The 14,583-nt window shown below is 39.2% G+C and overlaps 1 protein-coding gene across 1 annotated transcript in view; it reads right to left on the bottom strand.

Moving 5' to 3' along the window:
- The window catches only part of csmd2 (CUB and Sushi multiple domains 2), a 227,750-nt gene that overhangs the window by 165,234 nt on the left and 47,933 nt on the right, over positions 1-14,583 (bottom strand). The window contains exon 3 of the mRNA XM_075449084.1: positions 13,734-13,846. Coding sequence (XP_075305199.1) covers positions 13,734-13,846 — 113 coding nt within the window. The remainder of the gene's footprint in view (positions 1-13,733; positions 13,847-14,583) is intronic.

Raw genomic sequence — 14,583 nt, 5'->3', positions numbered from 1 at the left:
CAAGGAATCGCATTATGTATAGCTCTAAATTGTCCATCATTCAGGTTTCAAGATTCAGTGTCTGGTACGAAAAGAATGAGTTTCCTCAAAAATAAATTTATTTCTTTATTACAATCACTGTTTTGCACAATAATGATCCCATTTGAGATTTAGTAATCACTAAGACGGTAAAAAAAAAAAAGTTGCCTTAAAAGTAACCACAGGAATCTTCATTTGACCCAACACTTTGATTTGTCTGCACTTTTTGCCTCATTGCACTGAATAGCATTTGTGAATTAAGGCCTCAAATAGACCGCAAAGCCATGCCAAATGATGGGTAAGAGACAATCACAAAACAAACAGGTGTGGCTTCACTTTGCGCTTCAGTGATGGTGTATTTGCAATGTGAGCTCCAGCAAGACCTTGTCAGGCATGTGTCGAGGCAGATGGTGAGACACACACAGAAGGACACAAAATCAACACAAGGAAAACAAATCAGCCAAAAGCTCACTTTTCACGTGACTTGTGAAGACATTTTTCTGCTTCCAAGCAGTCTGAAGGAAGGTTTATTTCTCTAGGACAACCAACTGTTGTCTCTCTTCCCTCCAGTAAATCATCCTGAAATGGCTGGGGCTTTTTTTTCCTGTCGTCAGTGCCAAAACAGTGGAATGCAACAGAGGGCAAACATTGATTCTATATAAACGAAAAAGAGCCAGAACAAACTTATCTGACCCCTGTAATCTTCAGAGGGGACAATATTCTGCAGCACTTTAGTGTGCATGGTCTCTACATTTTTTCCTGGTTTGTGTTTACCATTTGTAAAGATTCAGCACTGCCTTTTATCACATTATAGACTGAATTATTTACAATCCAATACAGAGCAATCAGCAGTTCTATATCTATCCAGTAACCATGTCTTCTCACAAAGTATGCATATATAAAAGGCAAAGTAATTTCATGAACTTCACAGACTGACATATTCAACCAATCTACTCTTAAAGCTCTTGAGTAAACAGACATTTCCCAACAGCGACAAAAGGGACAACTTTGCAGGGCAAATGTGCTAGATCTTAAATTTGACCCCTGACATTTAGGTGAGTAACAACAGAGTACTAAACTGTCGATAAAATCTGAAAGGAATGAGAGAATGAGCCTTGGCTAATCGATAAATCTGGCCTGATAAATGGCTGCGCATTCAAGCAGGCTAGTAAGCGGAGAAATGATTAAACACAGTGGCCAAAAAGGAGCCGCTTGGCTGATATCAATTAAAGCAATGAAAATGAATGCATCAGTTACTGTTCATAATAATCGCTGGGTATTTCATCATGGTAACATGAGTGCAAGGCAATCTTAATGATGTATTATTCCACAGCTGCTTAATGATAAATGTGGGTACATTGAAGTGGCCTGTACTCAACTCTTTAGTAAATACAATTTACGCTGCCAAAAGTTTAATTCCAAACAAACTATATGGGAAAAGAATTTAAAAAAAAATCAATTGAGGCGATACAAGGACTCCATCACATACCTGAGTGATACACCGATTATATACCATCTTTATGATTAACTTTTTAACTCCAGGAGAACACACTCTCTGGATCAATAAGCTCTCATGCCATTTAACCTGTGAGAAAAGAGGTAACAAGCCAGTAAACATCGTACTGTGAAAAAAAATAAGGTACTGACATGGTAATGCCTTGAATTTCTTGTTCATCTATGGTGATTGTATATCTACAGATTGTCCCCTCCCAGCCCCTGCTGAGTGGCTGTCAATGCTATTTAAGAAACCCTGTTATGTGATCAATACAGGTACCTCCTATAATAGTTTTATTCTCAATCAGCCTCACTATGGTGAGAGAACATGATGTGAAAAGCTAACTCATCACATCTCCCACTTCAATATCCCCACTCTTCAAGGGCTCCTGTCCTACCAGGCAGACATTTAAATTACAGTGGAATAAGTGAACACTGATTCACTCTGAGGCCTAAAGTTTTACATTCATACTGCTTACACCTAGCACATTATATGCCAATTACATGTACAACAAAGAGGCGTATAAGTCACAGAGCTTTCCATCAGCACTGCTAATCCTTTTGTCTTTGTGCTGTTTGTATGTTGTCAGAAAAAATACAAAGGGAGATTCATCACCTCAGCTTCAGATGCTGCTACACACGTGATCATATTGTGCATGCGTTCACTCAAACGCATACTCAAAAGTGTGTCCCTACCCTCATCCGATCTCAAACAATGACACCCTAATCTGAGGACAATACAGGCACTAATCCGCACAAAACGGGGATTGTATGGAGGAGACAAATGTGGGAGCGAGGGAAAATAAGAGCGAGTATGCTAACAAGCAAAAGGGGCTAATCCTGATGAAAGATAGAAGTCAGGAAAGAAGGATAAAAATGACTGTTTGGGAGGGCAAGACTGATAAAGTGTCACAATATGAGACAGAGTCCCACACAACAAAAGTTTGTCTTTCGCAAAAAGAGGTGCCCTGTTATAATTAGGAGTTTTTCTAAAAGGAATCCCTCGGGTTCAGATAAATTATAAATATCCAAGCATCAAAATACAGGAGATAAGACTAATTATTTTAGAACAATGCTACACAACTTGAAACACACACGCATATAAAAGTTACCGTGCACATTGGGTCTCATGCAACAATCATTCGTACGAACAGATTTGCTCTTAAGTCATGCATACGAGTGATTTAAGAGAATTTGCGCATTCACCAATTTTTTTCGTATTCTTTGGGGTTCGAACAGAATTTACGAGTGATCCAGACCTGTCGTAGGAGTTTTGTAAAATAGTCTGCTGTTATTCGAATCAAGTTAGCTAAATTAATGGATTGTATATTTAATTACTTTTAAGAAATCATAAATAAATACATATATTATACCCTATAATTATGCTCACATTATTCTGTTTGACTTAAATTATGCACTAATTGAAGGTTAATTTGACTCTGAATATAACAAGGGCAATGGGGAGTGTTACCAGCGGCTGACTTGCTACTTTTGGATACCTTAGCGCGTCAGGATCTTGGAAGAGAGCGTGTGTTCCGAGACCGTGTAGATATCCTTGCGGAGACAGACAAATGGCTGACGTAGCGATTTTGATTGCCAAGGACTGTGCTGCTGCAAATATGCAGCTTGCTAGAGCCACAACTCCAGAGAGAAACACGCCGATCAAACCCTCACCACCCTTGGATTTTTGGCCATGGGAACCTTTCAGAGAGAGATTGGAGACAGATCAGGGGTGTCCCAGTCATCTGCAAGTCGTGGCTTCCCTTGGTCATAAATCTCTCATCAGTTTATCACCCATGGTACATCAAATTCCAAAACACCGCTGTCCAACAAGTACAAATTAAGAAGGACTTTCATCCCGTGGCTGGACTGCCAATCATAATCGGAGCAATAGACTGCACACATATCAAAGCAGCCGTCCCATTGTGGAGCGCACTGAGCTGAAGGCCAGGTTTGTGTGTCTCGATACGGGGGGAAAACTGCTCTATAGCCCAGAGAAGGCATGCCAGCATGCTGCGTTTTGCATAATATTGCCATGAACAAGGGTCTCCCACTACCTGAACCAGCCCAGGCAGACCAGAAGATGTGGTGGCAGAAGACCCCACTCATGGACCGCCCAATCAAAGTGCCATCATGATGAGGCAACAACTGATTGCACGGCTTTAGTTGCCGGCATTGAGCGCCTGCCCATGGCGAGACGTTTTTTTTTTTTTTGTTTGTTTTTTTTTTTAAACATTTTCATATCAAACCATTTCTTTTTTTTATTTTGGTGACATTACGAACTACATGTGGCACGGAATTAACAGCACTCGTAATTGCCTCCCATTTCTTCGCTTTAGCAGGTCCCGTAATTCCATTGCTGACACTGCTAAAAATGACAGGTTTTCCTTTTTGGATCTCTGGAAGCAGAACTTCAATCTCAGAGCCCCTAAAGTTGTTCTTTTTGCGCCTTGATGCCATTCTCATGACTCAACACTTCCTGGCACAGGAGAGAGGAAGTGTAGCCTTATATAGTGTTGTTTTGGGCGTGGCATATGCAGATTTTCCATCCTCATGCACGTGCAGTTAAATACGCACGGGTGGCATTCATTTACGCAGGTCATTTACACACTTTTTCAGAAGTTAAGAGCGTTTCTTGAATCTGACGTGGTGTGTTCGTACGAGACCTTCATACGATAAAAGTGAGAAATTTCGGAATAAAATTACGAAAAAGTTCTTGTATGAGGTCCATTGTTCTTAGCATTGGATTTATGCCAGGGATGGAGCTGAACCCAAATACAATGTTACAATAGTCAGAAAGCCAAACGGAGTGGGTTTGAATATTAAATATAAATTTCAAGGCAATACTTCTAAAATCATATTCTTTTTTTTTTTTTTTTTCCCTTATGAGCACAGCAAGTAACATGAGTGCTTAGAGAAGATGGTATAATTGTATTCTTATTTAGGTTATCTTAGGCTGCAATTAATAAAATCAAAGTCTACAATACTGAGAAGAGTGCAAATGAACTGAAGAAGCCTTTCGAATGAGAGATGAAACGTCTTCAAGATCCAAGAACAAGTCCAGTTTTACTTAGTGATCCAGGTCATGATAATTATAAGAGGTTGAATGAGAATCCTCCTCAATATATTGCCTTGCATTTTGGGAAGAACACCCTCAGAATGGTGTATAAAAAGCTATCAGGGAAGCTTGCAGACTACAGGAACCACCTGCAGACAACACAGAGTCATCCCCATCGGTGCACGGCTTAGCTCTAATATCAGAGGTCACAGAGCAGACCAGATACTGTTGAGGGCTCAAAACCAGCTTCTTAACGAAAGAATGAGGCAAGTCCATTTCACCATTGATGCACTTATTCACAAGATGGATTTTACCCACCAAAATCTGTCAGCACTTCTTACCCAATAAGATCAGAGGAAGTCTAAAGCTTCACTAAAAAAGGCACAGCTTTTAAAACATGGGAAGAGCAAGGAATACCAAAAACGGAAATTCAAACCATACAGCGAAGAGCTGATGTTTCTTGGAACACATCTGCATCTATCAGACAAGGAAACGATGACACACACCACAGACATTCAAGACCAGTGGGTGAAGTACTTATCAGATAGGGACCTCACCCTACCGAAAAAGGATGTGTTAGCCAAAGGACTCCACTCCCAATGGTGGACCTCATTACAGCTGCTGAATCTGCACAAAAAGGAAAAACAAAATCTCTGCCTCAGCCCTCTCCCGTTCTAAAACTCCACCCTCCAATCTCACACCACAGGAAAGAAAGGCAGTGACATCCCTCAGCAGAGAGCAAAACATCATTTTGGCAGCAGACAAGGGAAGGTCAAGACTCAGCATTGCACCTACTTCAAAAGTAAAAAAGGACACTCATTTGAGGACAGTAATGTACAAATTCTGGAAAGAAAAGAGATGGTTTGAGAGAGGAGTCAAGGAAGTCAATGTTGAACTGGAAAAACTCTTTGAACAGAGGCGGTTTCAGGTATCTCCTTCCCAGCACCTACAATGCAGCATCGTCTCTCCACCTCAGGCAGTTTCACAATCATTCACACCTTGGATCCTGTGACCGAAACTGGCCCTTTCAGGCAGGTAGACAATACAGAAGCGACAGTGACTAACGACATGTATATTGGTCAGGGTGTTCAGTAACACATGTGACTGTAACGACCCTCTATTCTTATAAGCCGATATTTCTCACCTTTTAGTGCAAAAACGAAGATGACATTTGGATGAGAAGTGAAACATCTTCAAGATCAAAGAAGTCCAGTTTCCCTTATTCAAGCTCTTATGAAGAGGCAAACTGAAGTACCGATACTTAACTACACGTTAAAAAAGTGTTTCTGAAAAAGTCTGCTAAACTGGCACCACATAATAACAGTGGAATATCAACACTAGCAACCTTTGGAAGACACAATACCGCTAATATTGATGGACTGTTTAGCGTGACATTTTATGTCATCCAAGCTAAAGTGCAAGGTCAGAGGAGAAAAGAACAGTTTGGGCTCATGAAGCTTTTTTGGATAGATGAGCTCACTCACTAAAACATTGATGGCACTGGAAAAGGCTGAGAGCTGTGCATGAGTAACAGTGCAGCAAATGTGCCCTGTGGTGTTTCTCGTGTTCCTCTGACCTGCTTTTGGCAATGACATCTACATAAAGGTGGTGCAAAAAGATTCCTCGTCTTAACATCATCTACCTACATCTAATAAATAAAAGGTATGTCATCGTTGATTTTATATGCATCTCCCCTTTACAAGCAAGTTACGTGAGGAATAACAGCATGTACATTAGAGAAATCATTTTCAGTATAAATTTGTTACTCTGTTACAAAGGCGAAATAGCAAGTAAGAACGGGGCTGATGGTTGTTGACAAATCAAAGAAAATCAGCATGGTGTTTTAATTAATAATTTAAAAATCATAAACAAAAAGTTATGCTTTCTACAAATATTATCAAAACACAGAATAAGCATTGAGGGAAGGGTCCTTAATATGGTCACACCGATTTCACCGAATTTCATCTTCTATTCTCCTATATCCGTTTTCCTCATCCATCACTTTTCCTTTTCGATCCTCTACCATTGATATCCATCCTGATCCGCTTTTCCCTTGTATTTGTCACCACTTAAATGTCCCTTAGCTCATATGCACTGAAAGTAAGCATTGTCAATGTGCAGTCTACTATTGTGGGAAAAAAAGCAGGGACCACACAAGGTTTTTCACAGTAGCCAAAATAAAGACAGCAATGCAAGAAACACTTCAATGTTCACCGTTCCTGGCTGTACACAGATAGTATAGTATCGTATAGTAGTGTGCACAACCCCACATACAGTACACAGATAGCCCAAACTGACAGCATGTCTCTCCCACTGCCCTTGTATTCATCTCAGCCTATCACTTTGCACCCCTGTCACACAGTTCACACCTCAGTTGCTTCCCCACAGGGAGACAAGGTTCCTCTGCTGCTTTTCAGCTACGTGTGTTTAGCTTGTCACAAAACATATACCATCAAAAATACAATAGACAAAAACAGTCTGCTTGCTCAATGTACATGTCCAAAAATATCCATGAGTTTTTCACAATGTAAGAAAAATGCACACAATTATTTATTTATTTTTTTGTTTGTTTTATATATTCAGTGTGAACACTAACATTTCCTTGACATATAAAAGTAAAGCATGTCACCAAATAAAAGACAAGAGGATAGTTGCACATTTCATCCAAACAATATATTTTATATTACATTTTTAATAATGTAGAAAGCATTGTGTAATAATCTGAGATGCCCATTTATAATCACATGCCGTGTCCAGCACACTTTTAGGGTGGAGAAAGGAAACCGTTTAAAGCCTGGAGAATTATTTAAATCTAAATATCCTCATCAGAGCAGCCTACGTGTCCCTTTTTAATCTCCATTCTAAAAAGGAGGGATGAAGCAGGGAATTTTCATTCGACATATTCAACATGAATATATTGACATTTAATATTTTATTTACCAATGATTAAATGTGCTTAAAATAGTGCCACACTGCCAGTTTCAACCTCATTTCAATACTCATCTCCAAATTAACAGTGTTGAAGAAGTAGTGACTATAAAGTAAGGCAATAAAAGTACTTTAAGAACATAAGATAAAACATTTAAAAAAAAAAAAAGCTTTTTTTTTTCTCTTTCTTTAAATTGACAGCTTACTCTAAAAAGCAGCTTGGTTTTTATTCTATGGCAATTATGGTAAATTTAGCCATGTTTGAAATCCAACAAGACAATTGTAGAAGTTTTGTGTTTTATATCATTGGCAGACATACGCTCACTCAGAAACACAGCAAACTTTCCCAAACCCAGGGGTTCACTGGGAATGATGACCTTTCTGTGCATGCTCCACTGAGCAGCAGATGCCAGGTTTAAGCGTGTGCTCGTGTCCACTTTTGTGAATGAGTGTGCTTGGCTAGAGATTCAGAGTGTAGTGTTTATGTGTTGGTGTGCAAATATGGTGTGGGACTGTTTTCCATCCTTTATCTGGAGAGCAGAAGAACAACGTCCTGACCACAGACTAGACCCTGTCTTGCAGCCTATTCACCCAGAAAGCAAATGTAAAGAAAAAGTGATGTGGTACAGGCTTTAAAAAAAAAAAAAAAAAAGGCTGGGAGGGACTTGTGCAGCAATAGGTGCTGTCATTAGCTCTCTTTGCTTCTGTCGGGTCTATAAAAAGAGAACAAGAATAAAGAAAACATGAAAAACTAAGATCGAATATCAAATTAAGAGAAAATACACTTCAGCAAGTCATTGGAGCCGGTGTGTAACTTCGCTCACTCTTCTGACGAGTGCAGAAATAATTTAGTTTAAAAGTATAAGACATTTCCCCACCTTTGTTGAGATTATGAGAAACAAATAGATCCAGTGGCAGATCTTTTGATTGGCCAGTATTTTTAATTTTTTTTGGAAAAACTAAAAAAAGTAAATAGTAACTGTGGTCTATATGAAAATAAGACTTGCATACAAGTGCATCATACTTAAAGTGAGAAGCAAGATTGATCAATATTAGGTTTTAAATGGATTGGAATTTGTGTCAAGTGAGGGTTTGTGAAAGCCAGTGTCCAAATAAGACGTGCGGTTGTTCATGTAAGTGTGTGGGTGTGCTGCAGCACAATCAGCCATTAATTAAGTGTCAGAGGCATTCAATGGTCACACACGCTGGGAGCCAATTCTCATGCCAGACACTAATAACAGCTACAACCTGCCAGAGGGGAAGCTATGCTTACCAGCGCTGGCACCTAAATGTATTTACATGTTTTCCAGTAAAGTATGTAAATACAGAGCTAAGCTTCCATTTAACATTAGCTCAGTTGAGGCTCGAGTCCAATTCTAATAGGAAGCATTTGTTTCTCAGCATATGCGATTGTAACTGTGGTTATCTCCCTGGAGCAAAAGCTGGATCACAAGAACAAACACAGTGCCTAAAAGATACAGAAAGGAATCAGTTGTTGCTTGAAGCAGTACTTGTTCCCCTGTGGGGAGAAAAAAAAAAAAAAAAAGGACACAGAAAAGGCATTCTGTTGTGGAAGCAGGTGTGCAATTTGCAGTTCAACCAGAACCATGAGGGATTTTTGTCTGTTTTCATCCAAGAGAATATAAATAAGAAATAAATAAATGTAATTAAATTTGGAAAAAAAAAAAAAAAAAAAAAAAAAAAAGTCTCCTATTAATCCATCTCCCTGACTGAGACACACCCAAATGTCTTGACTAATGACCAGCTGCAGTACTCATGCACCATCTATCTCCTGGTCATTTTGCTTTGCACTTTATAACGTAAAAAAAATCAGCCCCTACATAACTGAGTGCTTCACCCAACTCATGGTAAAGGCCGTGGTCATTTCTTGCTTTGTCTCATGCAACACTCCTCTGGCATGTCGCTCAGCATGATCAAAAACAAAGCAATGCATTTAGCATTCGATCAGCCCAGAGGAGCACATCACTCCGATACTACCAAATGTATTGGTGTTGTACAACATGCTTACATGTTGCTTGATGTTTGTGACGCGCTTCGATTTGATGATGCAGTGGAGGAAACTAGAGAAAACAGCGAGGAGCAAATACAGAGGTTAAAGACAAAAAATGTCTCAAGTTAGTTGAGGGGGGGTACTAATAAAAGGACAAACATTAGCTCAGGCTGGACAGCAGGGTTAATTTTTGTTTTCCAATATTTAAAAAAAAATAAATAAATAAAATAAAGGAAGCAACTTATATCTATTATGGTGGAGAAAGAGTGCCTAAATTCTGATCGAATGTCAAAACTGTTACACAAACCCAAACAGTCGGATTTTCCTTAGATGTTCCTTTTTCCGCAACCTGACTGATCAGAGCTCCATTGGCAGTATGAGGAGGACCTCCTTAACTTTAGGCGGATGGTCATCATATTATGATGGGTGCAAGTTAAATCCCTCTACATCTCTTGCTCAATATTAATTGTACATTTAAATTCCTGCCTAATGCAGCTACTGGCAGCCCGAAAGCACATTGACATTTGAAGTGAGTGTGGCCTTTCCTGGTCCCCAAGACAGTGCCAGAGCACAGTTGCATACCATAGACCAAATTAAACGATTTACCATGAACTCATGCTGTAATAGTGAAATTCATATTGAACAGTTAAATGGCATCACCATTTCCCATTTAGATATGCTTTGAGTCACCACAACTTGCACAAAATAAATGGCAGCAACAACTACGAAGAGACACTGAACAGTTAAGTCTCACCTCACTTTACTGGTCTAAAAGATTTCCAATCATAACAATAACACGATGAATGACATAACAATGAGCTGAAACTGTGTGCTAAATGTTTCTACACACCAGTTTAAAGATCCAGCTGAAAAAATGTGAAAGCTGTGACAAACATGGAGAAATATAATGTTTACTGTTTAATATTATATCGAGTACATTTTCTTTTACCCCATTTGAGACACCTGCGGACTTGCTAGAGAAACAAATGCTTGAGTCATGCAGCAGGGCTGGCTGAGGTTTTTCCTCAGATGACCCAGTTGGGAGACACATTGACTATGCAGCTAAGACACAGACGGAAGAGAAACTTGGCAACACATGACTGGAAGAACATTGCGTTTTTTTTTTTTATTATTATTATACAAAGAGAGAAAGTGAGCAATAACATTAGGGAAGACAACAACTTGGGAGGTATGGAAGATTATATTCAAGGTGTAGTAGAAAAAGAAGAGAGAGACAAGTAAGCACAGAAAATACATCGAAAACAAACAAACTAAAAACAAGCGATGGTGGAGTGCAAGGACTGCAGAAACGCATGAAGAGATAAGAGTGCTCCTCTAACCCTCAGTAGATTTTTTTTTCAGGGGCTCAGCAAATGCTTTTAATTCATTTTGCTTCATGTAGCCTCCTTCTCTATTGCTACAGATTAAACATGAAGAGTTTGCAAAGAAATGGAGGAGAAAAAGAAGAAAATGAGACGGGTGGTTGCCATGGTGATTAAGGGGAGAGATTCCAGAGTGGTCTCGGCCATTAGCAGGGTGTTGGCGAGATAGACTGTGCAGCACTTACGCGTATTGCAATGCAAGTTGAAAAAGAGCAGATATCTAATATACGCAAGACGGTCTTACACCAAAATGGTAGCAGACATAAATAAAAAAAGATGTTAAGAGTGCTAAGGTTTTGCTGCCAAAAACTGTACAGGGAAAAGCCAAATCAGGCTATGAAAAAAAGAAGATACTTATCTCACATGAGAAAATGGAAGTATATTCATTCAGTAAAACCCCCCACACAAAGACTAAATGATATCTGTACAAAGGGCAAAAGACAATCTCGGAGGTACACAGATGCCCCTCTGTTAAGCACAACTACTCTACTGGCAAAAAAACGTTTTCCTCTGTGGCTACTGTTAGCGGTTAGCAACATGAAATGAAAAACATAAGAAACAAGCATTTACAGGCCTAGTTCCATCCTGACTGGGAGCATATCAAATGTTCAAAGTCTGATATTTTACTGCATGAAAATTTGTACCAAAGTATTTGTGACCAAACTATACGAAACCAGCTGAGGGAAATGGGTTTTCAAAACCAGAAAACGCAAACATAAACCGTCACTGACGCCTATACAAAAGAAAGCAGGGTTACAATGGGCTAAAGAAATGTAATCATGGATTGTAAATGATTAGATGGAAGTTGTTTCCAGTCATCGATCATGAATCTGCATTGAGCAAGGAGATGATCCTCGAGGTTTTTTGCCGTGCAGTTCCAATGAAACGTCCACGACTGCCTCAGGTAAACTAAAGTCCACGATTATTCATGACATTCATGACGACATGTCAGGTAAACGAGCAGTGGAGATGGCAGTCACTACCTCTACAGTAAATTAAGCTGTGTACACTTAAGTTTTGGACACCTTTCACCATCTTGTCACAAAACCAAGTTTTCAAAATAATTTTTTCTAGAAGGACATCAACTTAATGACATGGCCAGCAAATAGTCTGGATCTCAACTCACTTGGAGATCTATGGTGGAAATTGAAAAATGACATGACAAGGGCTCCATCGTGCAAATTTTAACTCCTCTCCAAGAAAGGAAGAAACTGATTGATGAAGAACATATTTTCATAGAATTCAATCCATCATAAAAGCCAGAGGAGGTCTAACAAAGTATTAACTAACTAAATAATAGTGTTGTGTTATACACGTTTGGTTTTTCTTCTTTATAAAATAATGGTGTGGCGATTCAATCACTTTTACCAGGAGTTGTATTACAACTATTTATATTCATTGGCCCACTGCTAAATAGACTAGATATCCTTCAACTCGTCTCCCTGGCATCAAAGTTATCACACAACTTCAGATCTACATTATTTTCAACACACTTTGCTTCACTTTCATATGGTTATTTCATGGATTATACAGTCTCTTCGCGCAGGTTTATGCAACTGAAAAACAAATACATTAGTAGCTCATGAGGTGAAAGCACTTAAACCACCAAATGAATCATTTAAAGACTTAAATAAAACATAATAAAAATATTTACAGCAAGTGAGTGTGACATCACCCAAGGTGAGAGCCGTGGGTGACATATCAAAGTTTGATTACCACAAACGAGAAAAGGCCGGCGCACACCTTTACGATGTCATCGCTGCATCGTTTGTCGGGTGATCGGCATAACAATTCGGACCGTATTTGACACGCTCGCACGTCCACCGCACTCACTTGCGAACCTACGATATTTTTGACCGAATGTTATCACATGACCAAAATAGGAAGCCACAAATCACGTGACTTTCAAACTGAAAATGTCGTAGTCGTCCAACGTGACTAAGTGCGCTATTCCCATTGGCTGTTTAAATAATCCTGCGCGATGACATCGGAACAGAGACCGCACACACATACGATTGTATTCGGCACAAGGAAAATCCGTACGGAAATATCAAACATGTTTGATTTGATCCAATGAAACGACAAACGACAAAATCGTTTGTCGGCTACCGCACACCTTTACGATTCCCATGCGAAGTCATCGGGCCGACAAAATCGTACACGAATCGTAAAGGTGTGCGCCGGCCTAAAGACACCATTATGTCCCAGTTGCTTCCCAGTAGAGTTAATAGTCTCTTTGGTCTGTTGTCCTATCGAGTCACACTGTGTGTCTCCTAATGTCCACCCAACAGACAATATTCCAACATTAACAACATCTCTAATAATATGAAAATTCTGTCAGTAATTAGCCTCATTCATCATTAGCTCGAATTTCCTTCTCCTCCCGGGAATATAATTCTTCTTACATGGAGCTGAAAACTACTAGCATTATTATCCTCACACCACAGGTCATGCCGTATTCAATGACACCATGATCAAGTAGCCAGAGCAGGTCTGGCAAGTTATAGCTGACATTTGGATAAAACAGATTTAAACTCAACAATGTGATGATGCAATTAGCCAAATAAACGAGAATATATCACCATATTATTTCTCTCTCCCTTTGTTTTCATCATTGTTTGGAGAGATCCCATTATATCAAAAACTATTTGCATGAATTACTGTTGTGGAAGCTATAATGTAGAAACATATAAGGGAATCACACTTTCAAATGCAACTTCAAAATGTGAAATTCAAATCACATTACTTTATGCAAATTGATGCTGAAATTTATGGGGAAAAAAAACAAAAAAACAAAAAAAATAAAAACAGTCCAATGATATTAACATGTAAGCTGTGTTACCTTCATAGACGGCTTTAAATCCCTGCCCGCTGACTGCATAGTCAGACAGTAGCCACAAGGTGAGCCTAGAGCCTGTACTCACAATGGGTGAAGGCAGCTGGAACCCAGTTAACCTGGAAACAAATGGAGAGAAGGACGAGAACGGTAAGACAAAAGATACAATCCCCGGCACAGTCGGTTGCAAGATCAGGTATGAAGCTGGCTTCCAAAAAGCTGGTTTCAATAAACCCAGACATTCCTGCAGGTGTTGACAGACAATTCTGTGGATAATGAGTTTAAGAATCAGCCACAATTTGTTAGAATACCAAGACCTCAACAGCACAAGAAATCTAAACAGATTTTACTCTATTAGCAGAGATAGAAATTGAAACACAACAGCCAGTGTGGAAATGAATAAACAGCTCAAACGACCACAAACAAAAGTATCCGACTCTGAGTCAACAAGCATTGCTAATGCTCGAACGAGTCATTTGTAGATCCAAAATTCAACTGGCAATGGGTTTCTGAAAGGACTGCTTCACTCTGAGTAAAGCAATAATGGAGATCTACTGTTACAGTAAATACAGTCTTTCCACTTTATGTTCGACCATCAGTTTCAGGATTGCTGGACCAAAGTGAGGCTATTTGATCGTACTATTTGATCTTCTTAACCTCTTTTAGCCTTGTGGATTACAACTAGGCATGGGCCAGTATGAGATACTGACGGTATGATAACCTTGGGCAAAAACATCACGGTTTCACGGTATTATGATTACAGCTCTAAAATGCGTATTTTGAATTTCTGTAATTAAAAACAAGAAAAATAAAATAACTTTACCACAGAAAATTTTAGTGGTTTTGAAACCTTGAC

The sequence above is a fragment of the Odontesthes bonariensis genome, chromosome 18, assembly GCF_027942865.1.
Source record: "Odontesthes bonariensis isolate fOdoBon6 chromosome 18, fOdoBon6.hap1, whole genome shotgun sequence".
NCBI classification, from domain to species: Eukaryota; Metazoa; Chordata; class Actinopteri; order Atheriniformes; family Atherinopsidae; genus Odontesthes; species Odontesthes bonariensis.
This window is presented reverse-complemented; position numbering and strand designations above follow the sequence as displayed.